Source organism: Haemorhous mexicanus, chromosome 19, assembly GCF_027477595.1.
Source record: "Haemorhous mexicanus isolate bHaeMex1 chromosome 19, bHaeMex1.pri, whole genome shotgun sequence".
Taxonomy (NCBI): Eukaryota; Metazoa; Chordata; class Aves; order Passeriformes; family Fringillidae; genus Haemorhous; species Haemorhous mexicanus.
The window spans coordinates 9,830,067-9,854,286 of record NC_082359.1 but is presented as its reverse complement, the minus strand read 5'-3'; the positions used below and the strand labels follow the sequence as shown (position 1 = coordinate 9,854,286).

At 44.4% G+C, this 24,220-nt stretch overlaps 1 protein-coding gene across 4 annotated transcripts; it reads right to left on the bottom strand.

Annotated features, from left to right (window-relative positions):
* Positions 1 to 169: 169 nt before the first annotated feature.
* Positions 170 to 24,170, bottom strand: GIT2 (GIT ArfGAP 2). Of its 4 annotated transcripts, none has more exons than XM_059863349.1 (20): positions 24,014 to 24,170; positions 19,589 to 19,722; positions 18,991 to 19,103; positions 18,215 to 18,320; positions 17,814 to 17,900; positions 17,537 to 17,667; positions 16,983 to 17,077; positions 16,393 to 16,438; positions 15,556 to 15,607; positions 15,014 to 15,086; positions 14,590 to 14,687; positions 14,201 to 14,312; positions 13,604 to 13,746; positions 12,721 to 12,870; positions 11,047 to 11,295; positions 9,592 to 9,681; positions 7,233 to 7,315; positions 6,964 to 7,146; positions 3,175 to 3,238; positions 170 to 2,397 (listed from the first exon to the last, which is right to left on the bottom strand). In XM_059863349.1, exons 1-20 carry the CDS (start codon positions 24,135 to 24,137, stop codon positions 2,185 to 2,187), a joined length of 2,346 nt encoding a protein of 781 aa, XP_059719332.1. In that variant the 5' UTR covers positions 24,138 to 24,170; the 3' UTR covers positions 170 to 2,184. The 4 variants fall into 4 exon arrangements, with proteins under 4 accessions (XP_059719332.1, XP_059719333.1, XP_059719334.1 ...); XM_059863350.1 differs by having other exon boundaries at positions 15,556 to 15,604; XM_059863351.1 differs by lacking the exon at positions 9,592 to 9,681.
* Positions 24,171 to 24,220: the final 50 nt, after the last annotated feature.

Genomic DNA, 24,220 nt, shown 5'->3' with positions numbered 1-24,220 from the left:
AGTTCATTCCTTGCTGTTACCTTCCACTACTGCACCTTGACATCAGTCCTGTCACAGTGCACGAGGAGCTGTTACAAAGACTGGCAGCACTTTCCTCAAGAGTAGAAACCTTTCCAGAGATTTTTAAAGAACCAGCAGTCAAATAAGCCCACATTATTTCACACACTGAAAGGGTTTTAGCATTTTATAGTAATACTGTAAACAAAAGATTAAAAGTCAAAATATTGTACAGACAGAATGACACTGATAAATACAAGGTTTGGAAAAAGGCAAAAAAAGCTTTTCCTTTCCTCTGCAGCATTTTGTAAAGGAAGAGCAAGTTTGTTTACAGGGGAACAAGAGATCTAGTCCTAAAAGAAAAACACACCTTTGTTACTTGTGGTGCTACAAACTCTGTGACTGCAGTGCTGTGAGTGGAGGGTTCATGAACTTGCTGCTGGGGGTTCCTGTGGGGTGTGGACCACTCTGATTTCAGTGTAGCTGGAGCAGGGGCTGGCAGGACCAAGTGTCCCTTGGTTTTGGATCAAAGGCAGGTTTAAATAAGTCATAAATTACACCATAGCTCAGTGTCACCCTGCTTTGGAAAGCAGGAAAGATATGTTAAAGAACAGCACACAGTGGTGTCCTGGGAGACTGAAAAATACCACCTGATGCCTTTCAAACATTATTTAAGGAAAAGTTCTACAAGATTCTCAATGTGTTTAATCAATTGCCAGTTGCATGATTTTGAAGTAGGTTTCACAAAGGTCATTTGCAGTTTTAATCCCAGCCTGCCTCTGCTGTCAGGCTAGAGCTGCTTCTGGGGTTCAGAAGGGCAGAAAGGAAATAAAGCCCCACAATGAAGAACATTAATTTACTGGGCTGTCATCTCCTCTCTCCATTCCCTTCCCTCCCTCAGACTCTGGGAGCCAGACAGCACCAGGAATCCAGCAGTGCTGTGGCACTTGGATATATCCACACAAACACACCATGGCTGGCTCCTGGGCAGGGACAACACACTTCCAAATAGGACAGAGGCAGAGGCAAAAATCAGTGATTTCCTGCACCACCTAAAATTCAGACTCCCAAAAATATTCTCAATTTTTAAATTATGGACTGACACACTTCTGTGAACTGTTATGGATGAAGAAACCTGAAGCACACATGGCCACTGGGGCCAGGCAGCCTGGCAGGGGTTACTCAGCAAGTTGTCAAATTTTGAAAGATTTGCATAAAAAACTTAGGAGATACGAGAAATGTTTTCACATTTGGATATGTTGAGGTACAGAGGTTATGTGCTGTGGCAGACACAGCTGCTTTTGCACTGGCACTCTTCTAACTTCCTTTTTTTGTTAATAAGCACAGAAATCTTTAGTGAAATTGCATCTGGAGTTACTGAGAAATGCTGCTGCAAACAAGACCTCAAAGATGACAGGAAAATTCTGCAGGAAACTTAACAATGAATTACTAACTCAGAAACAAAGGATAATATTTTAACCACTAATGCCCTAAAATAACATCAAACATATATATTAATGGCATAGTGACAACTAAAAGAAATAACTATTAAGTTTCAAATTCCTTCCAAAACATAAAGTGACAAAGACCTTGTAGAGTTACACGTAACAAGCTTGGATGCCCACAACTACTACTGGTTTAGCAGACTAAAAAAAAAAAAAAGAAAACCATATTGCACAACAGTTGAAATGGGAACAGAAAACGTTGGGCTTGCACCCCGTTACCAGGACAAACCTTCTTTCTGCTGGGAGTGGTCCTGGAGCCTGGGGAGCCTCAGCCAGCAGGATCCCAGCAGGGGAGGCTCCAGAGGGATGGAGATGCTGCTCTGCCATCCGTGCAGTGGTGTCAGAGCAGTTCCACCAGCAGGATCTGAAAGCAGAACATGGCCCCAAGGAAACATCTACGAGAGCTCGGTACAGCGCTGGGACATGAGAGTGGCTCGACAGCTACTTGCAACATGCTATTATCCATAACTACACTGGCAACACAGGCACAAAATAAGGCAGTGGGTTAAATTAATCATAAAATTGTTAGAAAACATGCAAAAATAATACTGAGTTTAAAAAAAAAAATTCTTGCCCCTTGAAGTTTCTTTTTTTTTTCCTCGTAAAAATGCGCATAGTTCCACACCTAGATGTTGAAATCCAACCTTTAAAAAAAACCCCAGAGTAAAAAGCCCCGAGTGCCTCAGTTGTTGTTCTCTTTGGTTGTGATGGTGACCAGCTGTTTGGCAGCCTTGGCGATGTCGTAGGCGCACTGGATGACCTGCTGTGTCACCAGCTGCATGTCGGGCGCGGGGCTGGGCTCGGCGGGCAGCGCCTTCCTGCACTCCGACTGCAGCCTGTAGGCACTGGATGTCAGCAGGCGCAGGGAAGTCCTCACCAGCTCCGACTTGGGCTTCTGGGAAGGGAAAAACAGACGCTGGAACAGGCAGAACAACACAACCTTTTAATTAGCCGGGAGTGCTCACAAGGGCTCTTTGATGCGGCCGAGCCCTGATTCCCCTCGTGGCAGCGGGCGGAATTTCTCCCTCCTCTCGGGAGATCCCCAAGGGCTGCCAGGCAGCAGGCAGGAATATTGCTCCGTGCCCTCCCTTAGGAAGTTACTCATGCACATTTCTGGTGGCTGTTTACTGTCCCAGCCCACGTCCTGGCTGGCAGGAGGGGACAGCATGTCCAGGATGATGGGTGCAGGCGGGACAGCAGCCTTGGCTCTTTCCTTGCTGTTTTGGAGAGGTGGGTAAGACTTTATAAGAACTTGGTCATGGGAATTTCACTGCCTAAATTTGCTGTGAGCAAACAGATCACTTGGATGGGTGGATAGATAACAGATCTAAATGTGGCTGCAGGAAAGAAGTCCAGGTGATGACACTGAGATGGAAAAGGGGCTGATGAGTCTGGTGAAATTCCCATATAACCACACAACTCTTCATGCCAGATCCAAGCACCTCCAGTTTTGTACAATTCTTGAAAGTTTTACATTCAAGAGTACAATGAAAGGCCTGGACTCCCACTTCAGCCTTTACCACTTGCCATGCTAATAAATGCAAAGGTGCATCATAACCCCAACATTTCTCCCTCCTATTTTCATTTTGAAGGGAAATAATTTTTGATTTTCATTCTGAAAGGGAATTACACAGAAAGATTGAGGCCAAAACTGATGGTGGCAGGTACTTACTTTTGGGAACAAGGCTGCCATTTCTGTCACTGCCACATGTATTCTCTCGGAGCACGGTATATAGCTGCAGAAAGATGCCCTGGGTTATTCATTGTGTAGAGACCCCCTTCCCTCTTCCACTTCACTGCTCAGTGACTGTTATTCTAAAAACAACCGTGTGACTTCAGAAAAAGCAAGAACTTAACCATCAGTGCAAAATTATTTCTTAGATTTTCATTGTTTTTCAGAGTTGGTTTAAAGGAATAACTGTTCATACTTTCAGGGAAGTCTCCATTTGTGTGCAACTCCAGAACACCAAGATGGCTTCTTGGATTAATTAATACTCAGTAAACAGACAAGGCAGAGTTCACACACACATGCATCCCCAAACTACCAACTGCATTCACAGTCTGTGAATTCTAGGCTAGTTATTCACTAATTCTGATGAGTTAGTTAATAAAACAAAGGCAGATTCCATGTATCCTCACAGATTTCACTTCTGATTTATATACCCAATCAAAACTGGTCTGCTCAAAATAGAACTGTTTCCCATAAACTGCTGTGAATAGTGAAGTGTTAGTGTGCTCTCTCACAAGTCTCATTTCAAAAGACTCACTTTTATGCTTCAAAGACTCAATTTTAGCATAAGTTAGTTCACATGATCCAATCTTAAGCAAGAGAATCTCAAAATTCACAGAGCATTCAAGAAAACTGTTCAGCATGTGTGGGTTATGGTAGGTCAGTGCCCTTTCAAGCAAGAAGAGCCCTCAAACCACCCCCCCCCAGTCATTATTTATTTGATCTTCTTGCAATACCAAAGGTGCAAAAAAATCAGTCACTTGCAAATGCACTGAGAGAAAAGCAACACACTGGGGTCATTTTGGCAATGCAGGAAAATTGCTTCAAAAGGAGTATTTCCATGTGTCTCAAGTCACATGAGTTCTTCCAAATAAACTAAAAGTGGAGAGAGGTCTTCCAAGTTCACCACAATTCCCCTTCAGCTGTGGAGTTAATGATTAATCTGCTCCCTGCAGCCACAGTGACCAGCACCCTACCCCGTTAAAAAGTCAATTTACTGATTAAACCCTTCACTAACAAGGCAGAGAAAGCCCTGAGAATAACCTGAATGAGACACTCAGGTGAACAACACGTTTCACTGTATGTTCTCTAGGTCAGCTGCTAAATTTCCAGAGTAGCCTGGAGGAATGGATTTAGTGTCTAAACACTCACTGTGAGATGCTCTGACACTGTGCTGGGTTTACACACATTCCAGTGAGACATCAGGAAGATATTCGAGTAGTGACAGCTTGGAAAAGGAATCCCTCATTAGCAGTAAATTGTGTTAATCTCTTCCTCCAATCCTGACATTTGTTGGCTGGGATTTGAACCTGGGCAGTTCTGTTTTAAAGAGCCTCTCAGGCAAATGTCACTTTTATTTTAGGCACTAACAAACAATGTTTTGGTCAGGTTGGAAGATACCATATAAACAGACATCTTTTTTTCATGGATTTGGGATACAAATGATCTCATTTGACCCCCAGCTGTATAAACACTTGAGGGCCCTCAGCTGTCAGGTGTGAATAATCCACCTTGGAAATGTGAAACTCCTGCTACTTTTGTAGTGGTGCTAAGAAGCACCAACCACGTGTTTTGTTCATAAACTCACCAAATGGTTTGAGTTGGAAGGGACCTTCAAACCTCAAAGACTTCTTCCTAAAGGAAGAAATTCTTCCCTGTAAGGGTGAGAAGGCCCTGGCACAGAGAAGGTGTGGCTGTCTCATCCCTGGAAGTGTCCAAGGCCAGGCTGGATGGGGCTTGGAGCAACCTGGGATGGTGGAGAGGCTGGAACAAGGTGGGCTCCAAGGTCCCTTCTAACCCAAACTATTCTGTGATTCCACAAACCAGCCAAGTTGTAATTCAATTTATCCTGACAGGCAATAAAAACCAAAACAGAGCCAGGAGAATACACCAGAGCCAGCTCCAGCTCCAGGCTGTGGTTCTGCTCCCCACTGATACCTACTGGGAGCTGAAGGGGCTGTGCCACACCCCTGGCCTGGAGGGGCTGCCTGCAGCTCCCTCATTCCCTGCAGCATTTCATGCATCGCCTTCCACGACCCCTGTGCAGCCAGAGAGGGAGGGAAAGAGGCAGCAGAGAGAAGGAGAAAGGACACTGTGCCTGGGAGGCAGGGACAGAGGCCAGAGTACCAGGAGGCAGGGCCGGGCTGCTGGCTGCTCAGAGGCTGCAGGGGCGCTCGCTCAGGGCCGGGGCTGGGTCTGAGCTGGGATGGGCCCCCACGCTCCAAGGGCCTGCTGAGCCCATGGAGCACAGGGAAAGGGATGGGAGAGAGTGGGAAACAAAAGGAAGAAGGGGTTTCATTAATAGATGATACTCTTGCATTGTATTTTCTTACTCTCCAGTTAGCTATGCAGCAAGTGATTTTTTCTCTCCAACGTGCCCAGCATGAACTTGGAGGATGTGTTATTACATCCTCAAGTGTCTGATTTTGGTAAGGAAGCATTCCCCTGTCTTAAGGAAGCCAGGGAAGAGGAAAACAAAGAACAGCAGCTTCCTAGCTCAGTGTTTTGCAAGATAACACTCATCTAAGCATAGGCAAACACCTCACTCCACGTGTGGTACAGAAAACACAAATGCAGCATAACAAGCTTTTTAAAACGCTGATCAATTCAGCAACAAAAGCCAGGTATGCTGCATTGTTTCCTTCAATGATTTTTAAAATTTCACAACTGTGTAAAGTGATATACATAAAAACTACACTCATTTAAAGCTTCTCTGTGTGCAACAAGCACCAAGAGATTGCACTGAAAAGGTTACACCAAGGGCAAAGAGCTCAGCACAAACACGGCAGAAGTCGTCACTCGGGTGAGAAGGAGAGGCCACGCCAGCCCTGCTAAAAATAGCAAAGTACAAGAAGGAAAAAACACAGAACAAAAGTGGCCCCATTGTTGTTCACTTCTCTGAGCGAGGCAGGAAGTGAGGGCTCAACACAAATCCCTGCTGCTTCTCCCAGGCACAGAGGGCACCAAGCTGGGGCCACAGCAAAGCCAGACCCAGCAGCCTGCAGGGCCAGGTTTGTGGAGCCCAGAGTGTTCCAGCTCCAAAATGTGCTCACATCTTTAATTTACAGCCTTCTAAAAGAGCTGTGTGGGGAACAGCACCTGATGATCAGCCAAGGTAGATCACTGTTAGTCAGTCATAGCTATTCTGGAAATTGTTCAGGTGGGTCAGAATTTCCCTGAGGGAGCTGAAGCTGCTGCAGCCTGATGGGCTCATCCAGGGTTCTGCTTACTCAGCTCGCTCTGTATTTAAAACCAACAGTTCAAAATACTTTTGCTGCTACAAAATTTCTACTAACACCTCAATAGGAAGGCCAAATTCTCTCTCTTGCACAATCTACTCCTGAAGCAAGGCTTGGTGTTACAATCACACTCTGCAGGGTATAATTACCTATGGACATAGAGGGGTGGAGACCCAAGAAAAACTTGCAGTGAGTTTTCTACAAGACATTTGATTTGTGTCTATTACACAACCCGGGTTCTGCAGCAGGACTCACAAGTTAAGGGCAGGCCAGCAGCACTGCAGCCAGGACCCACTCACAAGGGGCAGGTCACTGGTCCCCAACCTGCCCTGTGGCACTAAGGACACCAGGGAACACCACAGACCCACACATTTTACAGGTGTGAAATAGCAAGGCTGTATTTCACATTCCCTTGTGCTACAGATGAAAACACCTGGAGAATTCCCTTTGTTTTCCCACCACCTCCAGAGCTTTTCCAGCCCTCCCTCCTTACCTGTCATGTTTGTTCTCCTGTGCTGCTCGCAGCAGCTCCTGGATGTTCTTGGTGATCTGCTCTGTTTTCCTGATCACATCTTCTGTACTGGGCAAACTGGAGCTGGGGGCTGGGTCTGTGTCCTCAGGGATGGACCCCTCCCCCTGCCACACCACGCTGCGCTGCCTGCCCTTCCTGCCCGACCTGCAGGGAGCAGAGTGGGGCTTGGCACAGGGACACAGCAGTGCCCTGTCCCCCCCAGGCTGTGCCAGCTCTGTCACAGCACCTACCCCGGCTCCTCCAGCTCCACGGGGGTGGTGGGGTTGTCATAGTCGCTCTCAGACACGCTGCTCTGCTTCTCCAGCTTGGAGGCCTGCAAGGAACAGATTTACTTCAGCCTGTGCAGGAGAGAGCAGCTCTGGGCTGGCCCAGAGCCATGTGCTGTGCACAGGGATTTGCTCCTTGCACAACAGCTCCTGCATTACCCTGGAGCTGCTGTGCTCCTCTCCCCATGCCAGGCTACTGCTCAGCTTGTACCCAAAGCCCTGGGCACTGCCAGCACAGCCCCACCAGCCCCTGGACACCCAGCATGGCAGGACAGACAGACAGAGCACAGCATCCTTCCCTGCCACTGAAACTGCCCCAGGGACACACTCTGAGAGGCCACCAGGAGCAGAGGCCAAATGGAGAAGCAGCACCATGAAACAGGAGCCTGAACAGTGAATAAGAACCACTGGAGAGGGAGAGAACCCCGAAGAAAGAGGCCAGACCAAGAACAGAGCAGAGGTCAGAGACCGTGATGGGGAGGCTGAATGCAGAGTGGAAAGGCCACTGCAAAATGGGAGCCCAAAACAAGGGCTGAAGACTGTGGCAATGGGAAAGCCAAAATAAAGACAGGAGACAGAGATGGGGGAGCCCAAACTGCAGGTGGAAGACTGAGGGCATGTATGGGACTGATGAGACCTGGAGCTCATCACAATTTGGGACCAGAGGGGTTAAAGCCCATTGCAAAAGTGAAGCCCAAAACAGGGTGGGAGGCCCAAGTGTGAGGAACTGAGGCCCACTGAATGCTTAATACTGGTACAGAGGTGGAAGACCAAGGAAGTGAGAGTTCTGGATGCAACAAGGGCAGGAGGCCAACCATGAGAGTAGAGGGCCATAGAAGAAGAGTGTCAAAAGGAGGAGAGGGGCCAATTCCAAAGTGGAAGCTGAAATGAGAGCAGGAGGAATGCAGGGAAGCAGAGGCTGGATTGAGCTCTGTAGGCCCATTGCAAAGTGGGAGGCTGATCCCAGAGCAAAGGCTGAATGAAGAAAAGGATACCAAAATGAGCTTGGAGGGCAAATCCTCAGCCAGGCCCCAGGATCACCACACATCTGCTTCCTCAAGTCTTCTAAAAACTGCAAAGCTTCACCCAGGTGCCCAGCACAGTGTGTCTGGTGTCAAACATACCACTCTGGTGTTACTCTGATCCCAGAGCAGCACTCAGGGTCCTTCACAGCCCCAACAATCAGCCCTGAGGCTCTTACAGAAACCCTGAAGTCACCATGAGGGAGTCTCCAGGGTTAAACTGTAAGGGACACCTCCAATCTGCTTACCAAATAATATTTCTGCCTCAAGGACAGACGAAAAATGTGACCAGGAACTGGTTTTCACTGCCTGAGATTCAGTACATTTGTTAAGCACTCATCTGATGTTAAAGTTTAAAGTTACTCTGCACAGAAGGAAAAACCAGCATTTTTTGAACACTCTTCTCTCAGGACAGCTGGTAAAGATCAGTTGTAAACGTGAAATGTATTTTGAAGATGAGGAACTATTTTATGGAGAGTCTGACCTTTCCCCACTCCCAGGTGTACAGAGACAACAATCCTAATAGTGGCAAAGCTCTACCATCTGGTCAGAAATACAAACAACAGTGATGAATGACAAGAAGAGGATACTACGGAATCACTAATATAGAATCAATGTAGAACAAAAACAATCAACCAAAACCTGTGCAAGTTTCTAGTACCAGACAGCACTGCAGCCAAACCCAGATTTTCATTTGGCCAAGCAAGATACTCCCTTCAAAGTTTTTTATTCTATCCCTACTTGCAAATCTAATATTTTCTGAGCTAATATGCTCAAACACGGTACAGTCAAAACAAAATGGGGACAGAAGGAATCAAAAAACAGCATCTATGTCCTGGCAGAGAGAGACCAGAGCAAATATTTAAACCCCCAAATTTGTTATGTGTAAGGCAAACAGACAGTCAGGACCACCTGGTTTGGTGCAAGCCACCAGCCCCCAAGGAAAGCAGCTTTGAAGCTGGGCCTCATGCAGTGCTTTTAGTCAGCAGGAGAGTTGTACATGGGCTTAGAAACATCAGTGAAAGCCTGGAAAATCAGTGTCCAAACAGCAGCCAGCTTGTCTTGGGGCTGTTGTGCAGCTGAAGGAGTGACCTGGAGAACTGTGCGTGGTGTTAAAGGCTGAAGATGTGAAGTTAGAGAGAGGCAAGAGCCCGGAGCTGGGGGCAGCAGGAATGGAAGGGAGGAAATTCTGCTCCATGCAGGCTGGAAGGCCAGGCAGTGAGAGGGGGAAGAGAGAGGATGTGGTTCTGGGGAGACTGGCAGCTCCTCCAGGGAAAAGACTGATGGGGAAGGTACTTAACCCTTCGTGTGCTCTCATCCCTCGACCAGGAAAGCGTGGAGGGGAAGGAAGGTAGAGATGAAGAGGAGGTCACAAACGCACTCCTCCCGATCTAAAAATGGGAAAGAGAAAAACCAAAACCAAAACACAAACAAACTCTTAACTGAAATCAAAGGAACATTCTTAATACCATGGAGATGACATAAAGCAAGAATGATGTTGAGAATCTGGCTTAGGCTGAGGGGACTTAATAATTTCAAAATACAATTCATGTTCATTCTATACTGAGATTCCAGAGGTGCCAAATTCCATGGAGAACAAAAAAAATTCACCACATGCCAAATTAACTAACTCCACAAAACAAATCAACGCTTCAGAACTGCCACTGCTACCCAAATTACCACCCAAATGACCATAGGACCTATACAAAGCACTGTCACATTTTGCACACATTGTCACACACAAATGAATTCTGACATTTCTTGCTGCCAGAACTGCCATCACATCAACATGACAATATAATGTAAAATTATCCATATTTCATAGCTTAAATTAATTTAATTGATAGTGAGGATTGGTTCCCTTGGTGCAGTCATCTGTCTTCTGTGGAATGTGCATGGAATATTTGCCCTCTCTCATGCCAAAGGTAATTTCAAAATACATTTTAAAGGTCTTAATGATTTGACTAGAAGGAAATAAAAGACATTGCTACTAAGAGGGAAAGATAGTGTCAAAAATCCACACATTTTCAATGTGTGTCTAAAAGATACCGTCCTGTATTCCAGCCCACAGGGCAAACTAAGAAGGCGAAACAAAAAATTAACTGTGCTAATTAATTAAATGCACTTGTTAATTAAATGCACTAGTATGTGTTGGGTCACTTCTATAAAGTGTGAAGACCTCAGTGCAAAATCCCTCTGGCCAACAGAGAATTCCCTCTCCACATCACACAGGAAAATACTTAACCAGAAGAATCTGCTTGACTGGCAGATCTAAACTATCTCCAGCCTCCAGTTCCAAATTCAGAATAAGAAACTGGAAGTCTGGGGAAAATTTTTCAATTTGATTTTATTTTTGTAAGGTGGTTATGAAGTTCCACAAATTGCTATCTGCATGTTTATCTCCAGAAATACATGAATTTTACCTACCTTCTTGGAATACTATTTCCCCCTCCCTTCCTGGTTTTCAGACAATCACATATTGATATTTTATATATATATAGTGTGGTTAAAAAACCAGCTGAGCAGAAGCCAAAAGCTCCAGTTTCCATACTCCAGAACTGCTACAGCTTCTGCCTTTCAAACCATCAGGCTCCTGCAGACATGTTAATACAGCAAACATGAACAATCCTCACAGTTTTATCCCCCCTGGGTTTTTTTTTCCCTCTGAGGCAGAAGCTGAGTGAACGAGCAGCGTCAGAAGAGACAGCAAAGCTGAACGTGAGAGGCAGTGCAGAAGCAGCAGCAGTTTTACTCACGTGTGGAGGGAAGGGCTGCAGCCTGGTGATGTTTTCCTCTGGGTAGGTGACCTCCCCCATGGGCAGGTAGGGCTTCTGCCCCGAGCCAGTCTCGTACATGGACATGGGCCTGCTGCCCCGGGCCGACGGGCGCCGCTTTAGGGAGGAATTGCTGCTGGGGTCTGGGTACTCAGAACCACTTTGCACCTGATAGATATTGGTTGTGGCCTGTCTTCTGAGGTTGGTATTTTCACTCTGGAGAGTTTGGAGCTGAAAGAAATGTTTAGCAGTGGGATTTGGTTTCCTAAGAGCAAGTGCCAAAAGCAAAGTGACCACGCGACACTCGCTTGTCAGCCGTACCAGAAAATCCAGGTACTGCTGCCTGGGGGGTCATTTCTTTTTCAAAAACTACTTGACTTGCTTGGTACAAGCATAGAAACACCTTTGTTCCAGATCTGGAAATATTTAGGTGCTGATTTCCAGCAGCTGCTGGGATGTAAACTAAAGTTAGATGTTAAAATTGGCTGCTGTAGTTCAAAAACACACGACCCATTCCCTCCAGCCTGCTCTACTGGCACAGGAATCCTGGATAGAATGTGGCTGTGGGGGAAGGACTGCCAACACAACAGTTTTCCAAGCAAAGGGATCCATTGCAGCAGCCAATACAAGGACCTAGAAGACTTTAACATAAGGCCAGTAAAATCTGACGATGCCAGAACTGCAGCACAGACACCAGAGGCAGCACAAAGGAATTTCAGCTTGCTCTGCAAAGCAAGGAGAGAGTTCAGCTTTTGAAAATTAGGCATCAGCTATTGCTATCTAAGAAGCCAACAAGAAAGCATTTTAAAGCTTTTTATTATTATGTATTTATTTGATAGTGAAAATGCACCAATTCTGATTATTTTGTGGACTTGGAGTAAGTTTGCTATATTAACACATCAGAAAGAAAAGATGAAGTGAAGAAAAACTGCAGGACAGCATGGATCTCCCTTCTGCTACACCATGAAAATATCCTAAAGCCTCATTAATTCAGAGGCCCCAAAGGTTTGGTTTTTTTTACCCTAAATGATTATACCTGTCTAAAGAAATCCAATGTAAGTGAAAAATTAATTCAACTGAAATGCTGAAACCAGTCCAAGCTGTTCAAAGACCAAGAAAACACCCTGAGATCTCCCAGTGTTCACCATTCCAACAGAAGATAACTGGCACTTAACAGACAAGGATATTCCAATTATTCTGAGGGTAAGCAGCCAGCCCTTTCTAGCCAGCCAGCCAGGATAGTGAACTCAGATAAAAATTGTCCTTTACCCCACAAGAATATAGATAAGTGCACACACACGAGGTATGCTGGCACTTGATTCCTCAGTGTTTAAAGCTGCTTACATTGAAGCAAGACAGCAAAACCACCCAAGACTTGCAACAACTGTCCTGTCACTTGGAAAACTGATGCTAAAGTTTTGACATGAGTCAAATCAACGTTGTGATTTGCAGGGCTGGATCACCACCAGCACCACAAAAAAACAAGATTTAAAGCATGTGTTGCACATAAATATTTATAGTCTCGTGTCTGCAGCTCCACTTCAAAATGAGTTTTCTCACTATCCTAATACTGGATTATTTCATTCTCATTTCCAGCAGTTTTATTCTGACAACTTGAGATACCCCAAGAGCTGGAGGGAGGGATTCCTGTGTTACCTTTTTCTGCATAATCCTCAGCTCATCACTCAGGTTGATGTTCACTTTCATTAACTGCTGAATCTTCACCTCAGAAGCCACCAAGGCATTTTTAACCTGCATATATTCCTGGGCTGTCACTGGTCCATCTGACAAGTCTGAATCCAAGCTCTAGAAAAAGGAAGAGAAAAACACTTACACCATTAAGAAGAAGAAAACAAGATAAAGATATTTCAACAGCTTTTTATGTGCTTACTTTAAAGGCATCACAGTCCAAATTAAGTTGAAATTAATAAGAGCCATTAACCAGAATCATTTGAGGTCCTCTAGAAAAGCAATCTGATGTCAATCAGCTCTTAGCTCCTCTAAAAACATTTGCATCAGCATTTCAATGATAAAATACTGTTTTATAAGGTTTTTTTAAAAATATGCAATAAAGAACTGCAAAATTATGAAAGACAGACTGCTAAATATCCAGTGTGCATTTCCAGGGAAGATTAAAGTAGAACCACCAGGTTTCACTGCCCTTTGATGGCATTCTGCATTATTCCAGGAATGGTTTAACTCACTTGGACACTATTGGGCTGCTGTGAGTATTTCTCCAGTAAGAAGCAGTAAATGTTTTTGAAATACCATGGAATCACTGATTTAGAGCTTTTTGGCAGATCCAGTTACTTCATCTATGCAATTAAATCTGTATCTTGTCTCCAGCCATACACATTACTTTTCTAGAGAGGCTTTTTTTTTTTTTTTTACAATAAAAAAATCCTTAAGCAACAACATTTAAGAAAGTTCATAGACTGAGGCATGATTACAAAATGAATTAAAATATTATTTTTCTAATAATTTATGCAAATAACCATTATTAATAACATTTGGGGGTGTATCACTACTTCAATCCTACCTTTTGCCTGTTTGATTTAGCTGCATTTGTTTCCAGATCTGTATCTTCATCTGAAGCAACACTGTCATAATCAGGCTGGTCATTGTCCTGACTTTCACTGCTGTGCTGATTGCTGATTGATTTCAGTATCAGCTCCACATTTTCTGCAGATCAACAAATGAAACACATCCTAATAAGTCTGGAGAAGAAATAGAAGTTCATAATTTGGAAAAAAATTTAATTTAGATCCACCAAGGAGGAATGAATGATTACTGTCCAAAGCTTCAAACTATTATGGTTTTGTCTTTTTATTTCTTCTAAGTGTTTAGGCAAATGAAAATAAGTGGTGAGAATCCTTTAGCAGCTCAATAAAATTCATATGAATTTAAAAAAACCCCAAGAGACGATATTGGACAACTGGATGTCAGTATGCAAATGAAAAATATAGGGAAATAATAAATATAGGGAAATATTTGGTATTTTGTCTCCAGAGGGCAAAAGATATGTGAAAAGAATATATAGATCTCTCTCATAATTCAGCTCTGCTGAGGGGCTCTGGGAGTGATTAAACTACTGAAGAAGTGCCTGCAAAGGAGCTGGCAAGAAAAGCTCACTCACCTTTGGAACCAGTGAGAGAATTCCCCTGCTGTCTTCGTTTGGCATCACTTAAAATGTCAATAACCAGTGTAGCAAACTCGTGGGCATTAAATCGAGCCAGTTTCTGCCTTCCCTAAGTACAGAATAAAGCAGAGGAAAGAAGAGTACATCCTGTATCAGCAGAACAGCAGAGTCCCCAGGAAAAACTAAAACCACAAACTTGGAGTTGACTGTTCAACTACATTTAGTGCAAAAAGTGTGATTTAAAGGGGAAATGTGAAATTATTTTAACCTCTTTCCGAGTAGATGCAACTCCTCTACAATAATGAAATGCAGTAAAGCAATATTACTTAGGCCTACTTAATTATCTGGGCTGTTACATTATTTTTAACAGTATTAAGATTTCATACCTGATTCCTGGTTGAGGAATATTCAGGATTTACAGGAAGAAAAGGGACCACAGTGGTCTCTGTCACGAGTGTGCTGTGGTTCTGAGTAGCAAGCCAAACTGCTCCAGAGGAAAAAAAAAGAAGAGGGAATAACCTTCCTGTACTGCTTGACAGTATTTCTTTGTCAAATAAAAGACTGCCATTTCAAACACAAACACAATCAATTCAGAGGAAAGCTTTTCCCCAGAGGGTTCTCTGCTCTGTGAAAAACACAAGATTTTTTTCAATTAACATCCCCTTCAGGCAATGCAAGACAAAGAAACTCCCCTCAGCAGTAATTGCTGAATACAGAAGCACTTGAACAGAACATGTGCTTGGATTGGAATCTTGCATGTAAAGTGACAATCCAGACTTGTTTTATTTCATTCCAGAAAGTCTCACTCACCTGCATCTGTTTCCCTTCTGTCAACTTCATCATACACATCCATGGCAAGTTCTTCAAATAAGTGGTTGCTTAGCTAAGGGTGGAGGAGAATAATTACAGTTTGAAAAGAAATGAAACCCAGTAAGATCTCTGATAACAGAAAATAACAGAGAAAATGTAAGAGCACAACTCTGCTCTTTTCTCCAGCCTCTGTAACCCATAGAAATGCTCCTTTCTCAGCCTGCACAGGCAGCAGACATGCATGACCACCCCATTTCTAGGTACAGAACAACCATCCTGCTCTACACTCCTCCTTTCCTGGTCAATGGATTGTTTTTTCCTCTTCCATCTGACCATAAGAAGACCTTTTGTGTTTGGGGTGAGGCAGAGGCTCTGTGGGAATGAGGTACCAAATGGCACTGAGATGTGAACTCCAACAGTGAAGGATCACAAAATATTTGTGTGTTTCAAGCTGCTCCTACAGCAGATGGGTCAAGAGATACTTGTGCTAGGGAGCCTGAGAGATGAGAGTGTGCCACATCTAGAAAAGGAGCTTCACTTACAGACTGAAGCTTCTTCTTGGCTGCTTTTGCCAGTTCTGATACATCCAGACTGCTATGAAAACAAGAAGTGATCATTACATCTACAGCATTTCGTGGCTCCTACATATCCAAATTCTACAGTTTGGTGACTCAGTGATTAAAATGTCACTTTTACCTTAAAAGCCCCTAATATTTCAGTATTTTTAGCATTGTTTTTAACACACTGATCTTATTAATAATGCTACTATAACATCACAATTTGCATATTATTAAGCTTTATTTTTAAATTTAAAGCTAAATAATACAAAAATTCTTTGGACTATGAATACCCACAGGTTTTTACCCACATAATTTTTAAGTTACTGAAGTTTTTCACAGAAGTTTTGCAAGCAGGAGGTTGGACAGTGGTTTACTTACAGCCGTCTTATTTCCAATTGCACAGCAAGAAAAGAGGAACAGGAACTTAAAATTAGTATTTGATACTTCTTATACAAATCTGATTTCATTGATCACAACCAAAAGTTAAAAGTATTACAAAAATCAGGAAAAGACTCAATTGGTCCTTAAATTATTTCCACAATCTGTTTCCTTGGAATTCCCAATGTGTGTTCCCTTCCCAGAAATGTCTCACCTTCTCCCTGCATTTTAATAATTGCAATCAGCTTCTATAATTTTCTGATTTTGTTGATATTCCAATACTCTTTCTATGAAAAAAAGCTTTCAAGACTAATAAAGGCACACATTAAAAAGTTAGAATAGCAACAAGCTCAAAAGGTGTTTCAGAAAGGAAAGAAAACTTAATAATTAGGGTTTTTTTACTCTGATGTTTTCAGACATGTGATGGAATCAGCAACTTACCTGTCTGCAATCTGAGGTATAACAAAGTGCTGCCCATTTTTGTGCTCTAGAGTTGAAAACAAATTGCACTTTACTAGGTTGGTACTGGCCCACAGTTTTCAATAATAAGCATCAGAGAACACTAAATAATTTATCTTGCATGTAACTACTCAATTAAGGCTTATTAGTTGTATTGAAATTCCATTAAAAAGAAAATTAAGCTCTAACACAGGTACCTTTATGGTTAAAAATCTGTAAGAGCCCTTGTGTTCAAAAGGCACCCACTTAACAGAACACTCCCCTGCTGTTGCACTTCAATTAGAAGAAACTACTTTGAAGAGTTTCTGCAGCATATAAAGAACATGTATTTGTGGAAAACCAGGAAGGAATTTTGGTTTTAATTTATTTCTTTTTAAAACCCTGCAGTTTTATCCCAATTTTAAATGCATCATCCATAATCATGCATCTTATACTTTCTTTGGTTCTGTGTATTTTTTTTTTTGAGTATTTGGAAGGGTTAGAAAAAGTGCAGTGCACAAATATGACACAGCAGAGTCTGAATGTCCTGTAAGTGACAGTGACATGTCTGAGGGTGCAGGTGTGGTGCTCACCTGGTTTCCTGCCACAGAGGTAGAAAGCCAACCTGTCTGTGAGCTCGTACTGGATCTCCACCAGCCTCTCTGCCAGCTCGTGGTGCCCCCCTTGCCTGCTCACACACAGGGACAGGGGGCAGTCAGTGACACATAGAAATGGTCAGACAAACACATTTAGTACAAGCCAACACTGCACTGTTTGGTGCATCAACCCTTCACAGACTCAGCCCAGCTCCACCCCCTGTGCCCCAACCCATCTCTGCAGTCTGGGACATTCCTACAGCAATTCCACAGCTAATTCTCACTCCTGGAGCCTGAACTTGCAGAAACTCTTCCCTAATTGATTTCCTGTCAGCTGCTAGATTGGCACAGCCTGTGTCATTGCCATCACAGCTGATGTCTCAGGCACACAGAACACAGGCTGTGATCTGATGAAAATACTTATTCCTCATTGTTATTCATTCACTCTTTCTGGAAAAAGTATTATTAGCATGGAGCAGACAAAATATTTCAGGACAGAAACATATCTTAGCAGGTCCATTGTGTGATTTATGGGCATCAGAGACTCCTACCTTGCATAATCAACTGGAGTTTTCCCATTGGAATCTTGTGTGCCAGGATCAGCTCCATAAACTGCCAACAGTTCTGCTTGCAAAGTCTGCCCTGCCTTAGCAGCAACGTGCAGTGGGGTGTTTCCTTTCTCCTGCAAGAGATTAAGGAAAAATATCTACTTAACCAACAGGTCTGAGTAGAAGATTGAAATAAAACATGAATCAGCTGAAATGAATGTAAATAATATCAACTGGAATTTATTGTATATCATCAAAATAATGAAAAAAGTGTTCCTACAGGATGGAAGAAGTTGGCTTGAGCTCCCAAGGAGAGCAGTCGCAAACAGGTCTCCAGATTCCCTGTCCTCACACTGGAATGGAGTTGCTGAAAAAGAAGCAGAATTATATTTAACACAGCAGCAACAACTGTGATTCAGCAGTTGTTTTTCAGCTATGGCTTGAGAAACAAGAGTATGCAGAGTTCTTACTACACCTCTTTTGTATAAAGGGTTTTCTCCAAGCTCACCTCAATTAATGCCTCTTAATCATCACCTCAGTGATACCCACAAAAAAGAGGCTTCAGGTTGAAGCCAAGCTTTATTTATTTATGTGATACTGCAGAAAACCAGAAACAGTTAATCCAAAAGCAAGCAAGGGAAGTCAGTGAGATCTGCCTGTGCTGTCCCAGGAGGCACTGACCTTGCTGAGATCCTTGGCAGTGACACTGTCATCCTCCCGGCAAGGCAGGCGATGCACAAACGCTAACATTTGATATTTAGCTCTGATGAACTCTGCTTTGTTGGGACTGCAAAGAGAAATCCAGTCAACAAGAAGGGAAAGGAAAGAAATATCAGTGCTTTCCTAAGTAATACAGATGTTCCAGTAAAAGAAAAATTTCACAAGTGAAGATCAAATCAGAGATTTGTGTGTTGCTGATGGCAAAGTTAGGCATGGAAAAATATTTTCATTAAAAAACAACCCAGTGCAGATTGTCTGACTATACAGAGAAAAAGTCTGTTACAACCATCAAATATCTGCAGACAGTAGCATGTGGTGTCTGTTCCTTAAAAGTAATACAGACTTTAAAAACGTGTCAACTTAAGATCTATACTTAACTCTACACAGCTATTTACATTTTAAAACGAAGCACCATAGTCAGGGACAAAAATCTCAGAACTTTTAATTCCTCAACCAAACCCCATTTGGTTGGCAGCATTCAGTTAACTGAAGCACATGACAAAGAAAAGTCCTTTGACTAAAGTGCAAGCAGAGCTCCTCACTATTCAACAGGAATCAATAATTCAGAGAATTCAAGCACCATATTCCTATTTCTGCTATAAATTTTTAAAAAATCACTTGGAAATAAAATAAAAAAATAATGACCAAACACATACAGGTTCTTATGTGTTGCCCTGTCACTGCTGGATAAAATAATCCCACTTCTGTAAGATAACAGTTCTGCATTTCCCACTTACTGCACTTTGTCCTGCGGGCTGGCCTTGCGCCGCCCGCTCATCACAGAGGCAGGGTCCAGCAGGGAGTGCTCCCAGATGGAATTAGCACCATTGTTGTACAGAGTTTCCACCATCTGAAAGCCAGAACACACAGATATTTTGTTGCTGGCTGCATTAATCCACTATCTGTAATTATTTTCAAGCAGGTAGCAAGCCAACAGATTCCCACTTTGTGTGCCAGCATCTGTAACCTGCTGGGTTATAACTGGGCACGTGTTTAGGATGTTATGATGTAGAATTCAGTGAGAACCCCCTTAAAATTCTCTGTTCTTCCCAACAGGACCTCCAGCAAAAAAAAAAAATCAGGTTGAAGCAGATGTACTGTGAAAGAAAAGTTGAAGTGACCTTCCAAAGTAAAGGTATCAAATTCAAAATGCAAAGCTAATTCTGACTTTAGTGGTCCACCACAACAAAACAAGAGAAACAAAATGAGAATATCTCAGAAAAACAAAGCTTAAAAGGACTATCTCTCTCTAAGAAAGGTTTAGTTTATTTAAATTACATTTTAAAAAAATCACCATATCTGGTTTCAGTGGAGGAAAATAGCTTTCCTCTGTACCTGCAGCAGTGTTGGAGGCCACGGGGTGTGTTTGAGATGCCTCACTTGGGAGATGTGACGGCCCAGGCTCCTGTGCACACTGCAGCACTCATCACAGATCAGGATCCCCCTGTTTATGGATGCCCAGCAAGGATCTGCAAAAGAAGCCATCCATTATAACACAGGAAGCAACATGACCTTGGATTGCAAAAGCAGAGTCTAAAATGAGCATTTTAACCTTCCCTGCTTGGCCATTGTGTGAGCCTGTCAATGTCCCAGCCTTGCTGGGGCTCTGGGTGCTGGGAAAATGGGAAACACCAGTCCTGGCACTCATGGGGGATGTGGGATTCCAAGGACAGTGAGATCTGCAGTGGAAATTTGGGAAAAAGCCCTGCTGCTTGCAGTTCTTGTGAAAATACTTTCCTTTCTAAACATAACAAAACATTGAATTTATCACCACCTTGAAGTGCTTTACTTGTTATTTTGTGGACTCTCACAGAAGTATTCCTTACAACAGTGCCTACTTGCTCTTTGAAAAAAACTCTGTTTTTTTGGGATTTTTTTTAAACTTGCCAAAAAATACTTTTCAAAAACATGAAATCTACACACAAAGTTGCCACAGCACTCAGCCTTTCCCCCTACTACTCAGTTTTCAGTTCTATATTATAACAACCTCTTTTAAATTTCTGCTTTAAATAATAAAAACACACAAAAGTGTTCTAATAAAGAAGGATACATATGTGCCAAGTCAAGGCTCAATAAAATCCAAAATTCTCAAGCAAAATAACTTCATGTCGTAGAAGATCCAAACTGAACCGTCTTATAAGCAGCCCAGAAAGAAAACTGATGGGAAGTGAAGTAGTAAATAATATATATGAGCTACAAACATCAAAAGGCATAAAATCAAGTAGGAATGGTAGATTAGGTTGAAACAATAAATGCCCACAGGACACCAAACAGGTTGCTCGGCTGCTCAGAACTCAGTCTCCAGAAGAAATTCCAATTTCTGTCAGTGACACGTGAAACTCAACATGCCAGAACCCTGCAGGAATAGGCAACAGAGCAGCCAGACAGAGCTTCAGACCTAGCACATCCCAGGAGAACAAAAAAGGAAATCAAGATCTCTTTTATTTTGGAAAAATCTTAATTTCAAATGCAGAGATGAGTCTGAGGCCAAATAAGCGAGTACAAGGCTGGCTGGTGTTTGATGAGAGAACTTCTGAGTCCTGTCAGAACACATCTGAGCACTGGTGCATCATATGGAAAAGTCTCTTCTGACCCACACAAATGGAGTGAATCCCTGCAAATGAGATATGATTTCTCAGGTTTCTGAGCAGAGTGGATGATCTGGGTGTGCTGCAGGCAATGCAGGCAAAACTGTCTGAGCCACGAGGGACAGCAGCATCTCCTGACCCATCAGAACCAGCCCAGCTCAGAGCCAAATTAAAGCAGGTGAGATAAAAAAATAATCAATTTGTTAAACAACAAATTAAAACAAGCACATTGAACTCCTTGTTATACCACTCCATTATTTAACAATGTTGATTTCCAAGAAGAAAAAGAACAGCAATGGAGTGAAGATGCATTCATGGCAACCTAATGACCCAAACTGAGGCAGCCTTCCAGATTAATGAGCCTGGTCCCTTCTTGTTAGAGACAACCTCATCACACATGGATGGGATCCTTAGGGATCCTTTCCCTTGCTCATTCCCAGGCTGTTTGTGAGCATTGCTCTGCATTATCAACAGTCAGCACTGGGGGTTTTCTTTATCTCCACCTCAACACAAAATACCCCTGGATATTTCAGGTTTAAATTTAAAGCAATGAAGTATCTGTCCTGGAATTTGAGTAATTTTTTAAGAGAGACCTAATTATGGACTTGATCAGAATATGTTTAAGCCATTCTAAATAACAGAATCCCACAATCACAGAGGTTGGAAGAGACCTCCAAGACTGAGCCCAACCTCAGACTAATCATCCCCTTGTCACCAGCCCAGAGCACTGAGTGCCACATCCAGGAATTCCTTGGACACCTCCAGGGATGGGGACTCCCAACCTCCCTGGGCAGCCCCTTCCAGTCCCTGACCACCCTTTCCATGAGGAAATTCCTCCTGCTGTCCAACCTGACCCTCCCCTGGCACAGTTTGATGCAGTTTCCTCTCCTCCTGTCCCTGCTCCCTGGGAGCAGAGCCTGACACTCCTGGCTGTCCCCTCCTGTCAGGGAGCTGTGCAGAGCCACAAGGTCCCCCTGAGCCTCTTTTTCCCCAGGCTGAGCCCCTTTTCCAGCTCCCTCAGCTGCTCCAACCCCTTCTCAGCTCTGTTCCCTTTCCTGGACATGCTCCAGCCCCTCCATGTCTGTCCTGGAGCGAGGCACCCAGAGCTGGACAAAGCAACTGAGGGGCTTCAGTGTCCAGCTCAGGGCTGGTCCCAGCCTGGCCCTGCTGCCCACAATGGTTTTGATACAAAGGACAATTGGGGAGAAGCAGCAGGGCCGGGCAGGCGCTTTCAGGAACCTGCAGGGTGGTTCAAAACAGGAAGTGTGAGATGAAGACAAACCCGGCCCTGGGTCTGAGAACTGAGCTCCTGCCTCGGGATAGGAAGTGCAGCACAAGAGCTCCTGTAAGATCACCCCCAGTCAAAGAAAACCCTCCACACTCTGCCTTTGCAGAGACAAAGGGGGCATTGATGAGCTTTCAGGGGAAGCAATAATTCATGCAGGTGCTGGGCACACCCACCCTGGTGCAAAGGCTGCAGCCCCCAGATGTCCTGACACAGCCCCCCTGCACCCCGGGAAAAACCCTCTGGCTTAGCTAAAGGAAGGGGCTGATTGGTTTTATTTACAAAAAGATTAAATTAAGATTTCTTTATATACGTGGATAAGCCAGCAGATTTCTAGTAAATAAGTTAAGATTTCTTTATATATGTGGCTAAGCCATAGATTTCTAGTAAATAAGTAAAGAGCTGGCAGTGCTCTAATGTCACGACAAAAGGCAGGGTTACAGGATTACCAGACAGTGATTCTGATACCCCCAGGAGCTTAAGGAACACAATTCACACAGCTTTATCTCCGAGTCACAACACCCCTGAGGTGTGCAAGCATAGATAGGCACCTTGTGTGATAGGGAAAATTGCCTGCCTGAGAGATGCCAGCTCCGTTGATTGTAAAACCAAATTTCTACAGGGGTTCAAGTAGAATCCCAGAATCCCAGACTGGTTTGGGTTGGAGAGAGCTTAAAGCTCACTCAGTTCCAATCCCTACCATGAGCAGGGACACCATCCATTATCCCAGTTTGCTCCAAGCCCTGTCCAGCCTGGCCTTGGACACTTGCAGGGATGGGGCAACCTTCTCTGGGCAACCTGTGCCAGGTCCTCACTACCCTCTCAGGGAAGAATTCCTTCTGTAGAAAGAAGAAAGTAACTTCCTGGAAGTTAATTAGGAACTTCTATCATTTTTTTACACATAACTCAGATTTAACAAAAGTTGTTCATCCTTCTCCCACATCCTATCTTCCGCCAACTCAAGTGTTGTCTACATTACACATGTAATAATAACATATTATTACATTCGTGTTTTAATTCATTTCAGTACGTGCATAATTAATTAAGTATTGGACAAACCTGCCCAGAACACAAACAGCAAAAACTAGAGAGGCAGAAAAGACACAGAGCTGATGAAATAAAGCAGGACAGTTTTAGATACAAAACCAGCAGAACTACAGATGGTCAGGAGACGCAACAGCCTTTCTAAACACAAGATCTGTTTCCATACGCTCCCAAAGTGATCTGCAGTGGGATATGTGTCAGCCCAGAGCAGACACTGAGCGTCTCAGACACCTCAGCACAACTTTCCTTGGAAGTCTGGGACACCTACACCCAACCCCAGCCGTGGGACAACTCCCAGCTTACCTGGGAAGATGAAGAGGGAATGGATGAAGAGCTCCGAGCCCAGCCCGCTCTCGCCTTCCCCGCTCCCCCAAAGCAGCCCGGTCCCTTGCAGTGACACATTCCCAACCTACGCCCTCCTCCCACCTTTCAGCCCCGTGACTGGAAGGTGCATTTCTGTCAGCTTTCCTCCTTCCTAAACTGGGGAGCTCCGCGTTTCCTCCCCACCGGGGATCTCCAGGATGTCCCCGGAGCTCTGCCTGCTCCGGGCTCGGGAGGGGCGGCGGTGCCGGCGGGACCCGGACGCTCGGACACGGAGTTATAGCCCAGCCCTGCAAGTGTCCCAGGCCGGGCTGGCCGCGGCTTGGAGCAGCCCGGGCTGCTGGAAGCTGTCCTGCCCATGAGCTTTAAGGTCTCTTCCCACCCAAACCCTCCCGCTCCATCACAGGTGCAGCGGCGGCCGCTCCGGGGCGGTGACACCCCCCGGGCCAGCGGCGCCCCCGCGGCCCCCGGCCCGAGAGGGATCGGCGGGACGAGCCTGCGCGGTGCCGGTACCGTGCCTACCCTGAGCGCTGCAGTCGGCGCACACCTCGCTGCTCCTCAGGCGCTTCGCCATCGCGGGACCGGCGGCAGCGGCGGCAGCGGGGCCGGTAACGGGCCCCGCCAGCCCCGGGCCGGCCCCGCGCATGCGCGCCAATCCGCCCCGTGCCGCTCCGCATGTCGCCCGTGCTGCCATCTTTACTGCTGGCACCGGCCTGCCTTCAACTGAGC

Coding starts and splice junctions, on each gene's coding strand:
- GIT2 (XM_059863349.1), bottom strand. CDS start 24,137: ATGCGCGGGGCCGGCCCGGGGCTGGCGGGGCCCGTTACCGGCCCCGCT. Junction 16,439..16,982: donor CCTCTGTGGCAGGAAACCAG/GTGAGCACCACA, acceptor TTTCAACTCTAG/AGCACAAAAATGGGCAGCAC. Junction 15,087..15,555: donor CCAAGAAGAAGCTTCAGTCT/GTAAGTGAAGCT, acceptor CTCCACCCTTAG/CTAAGCAACCACTTATTTGA.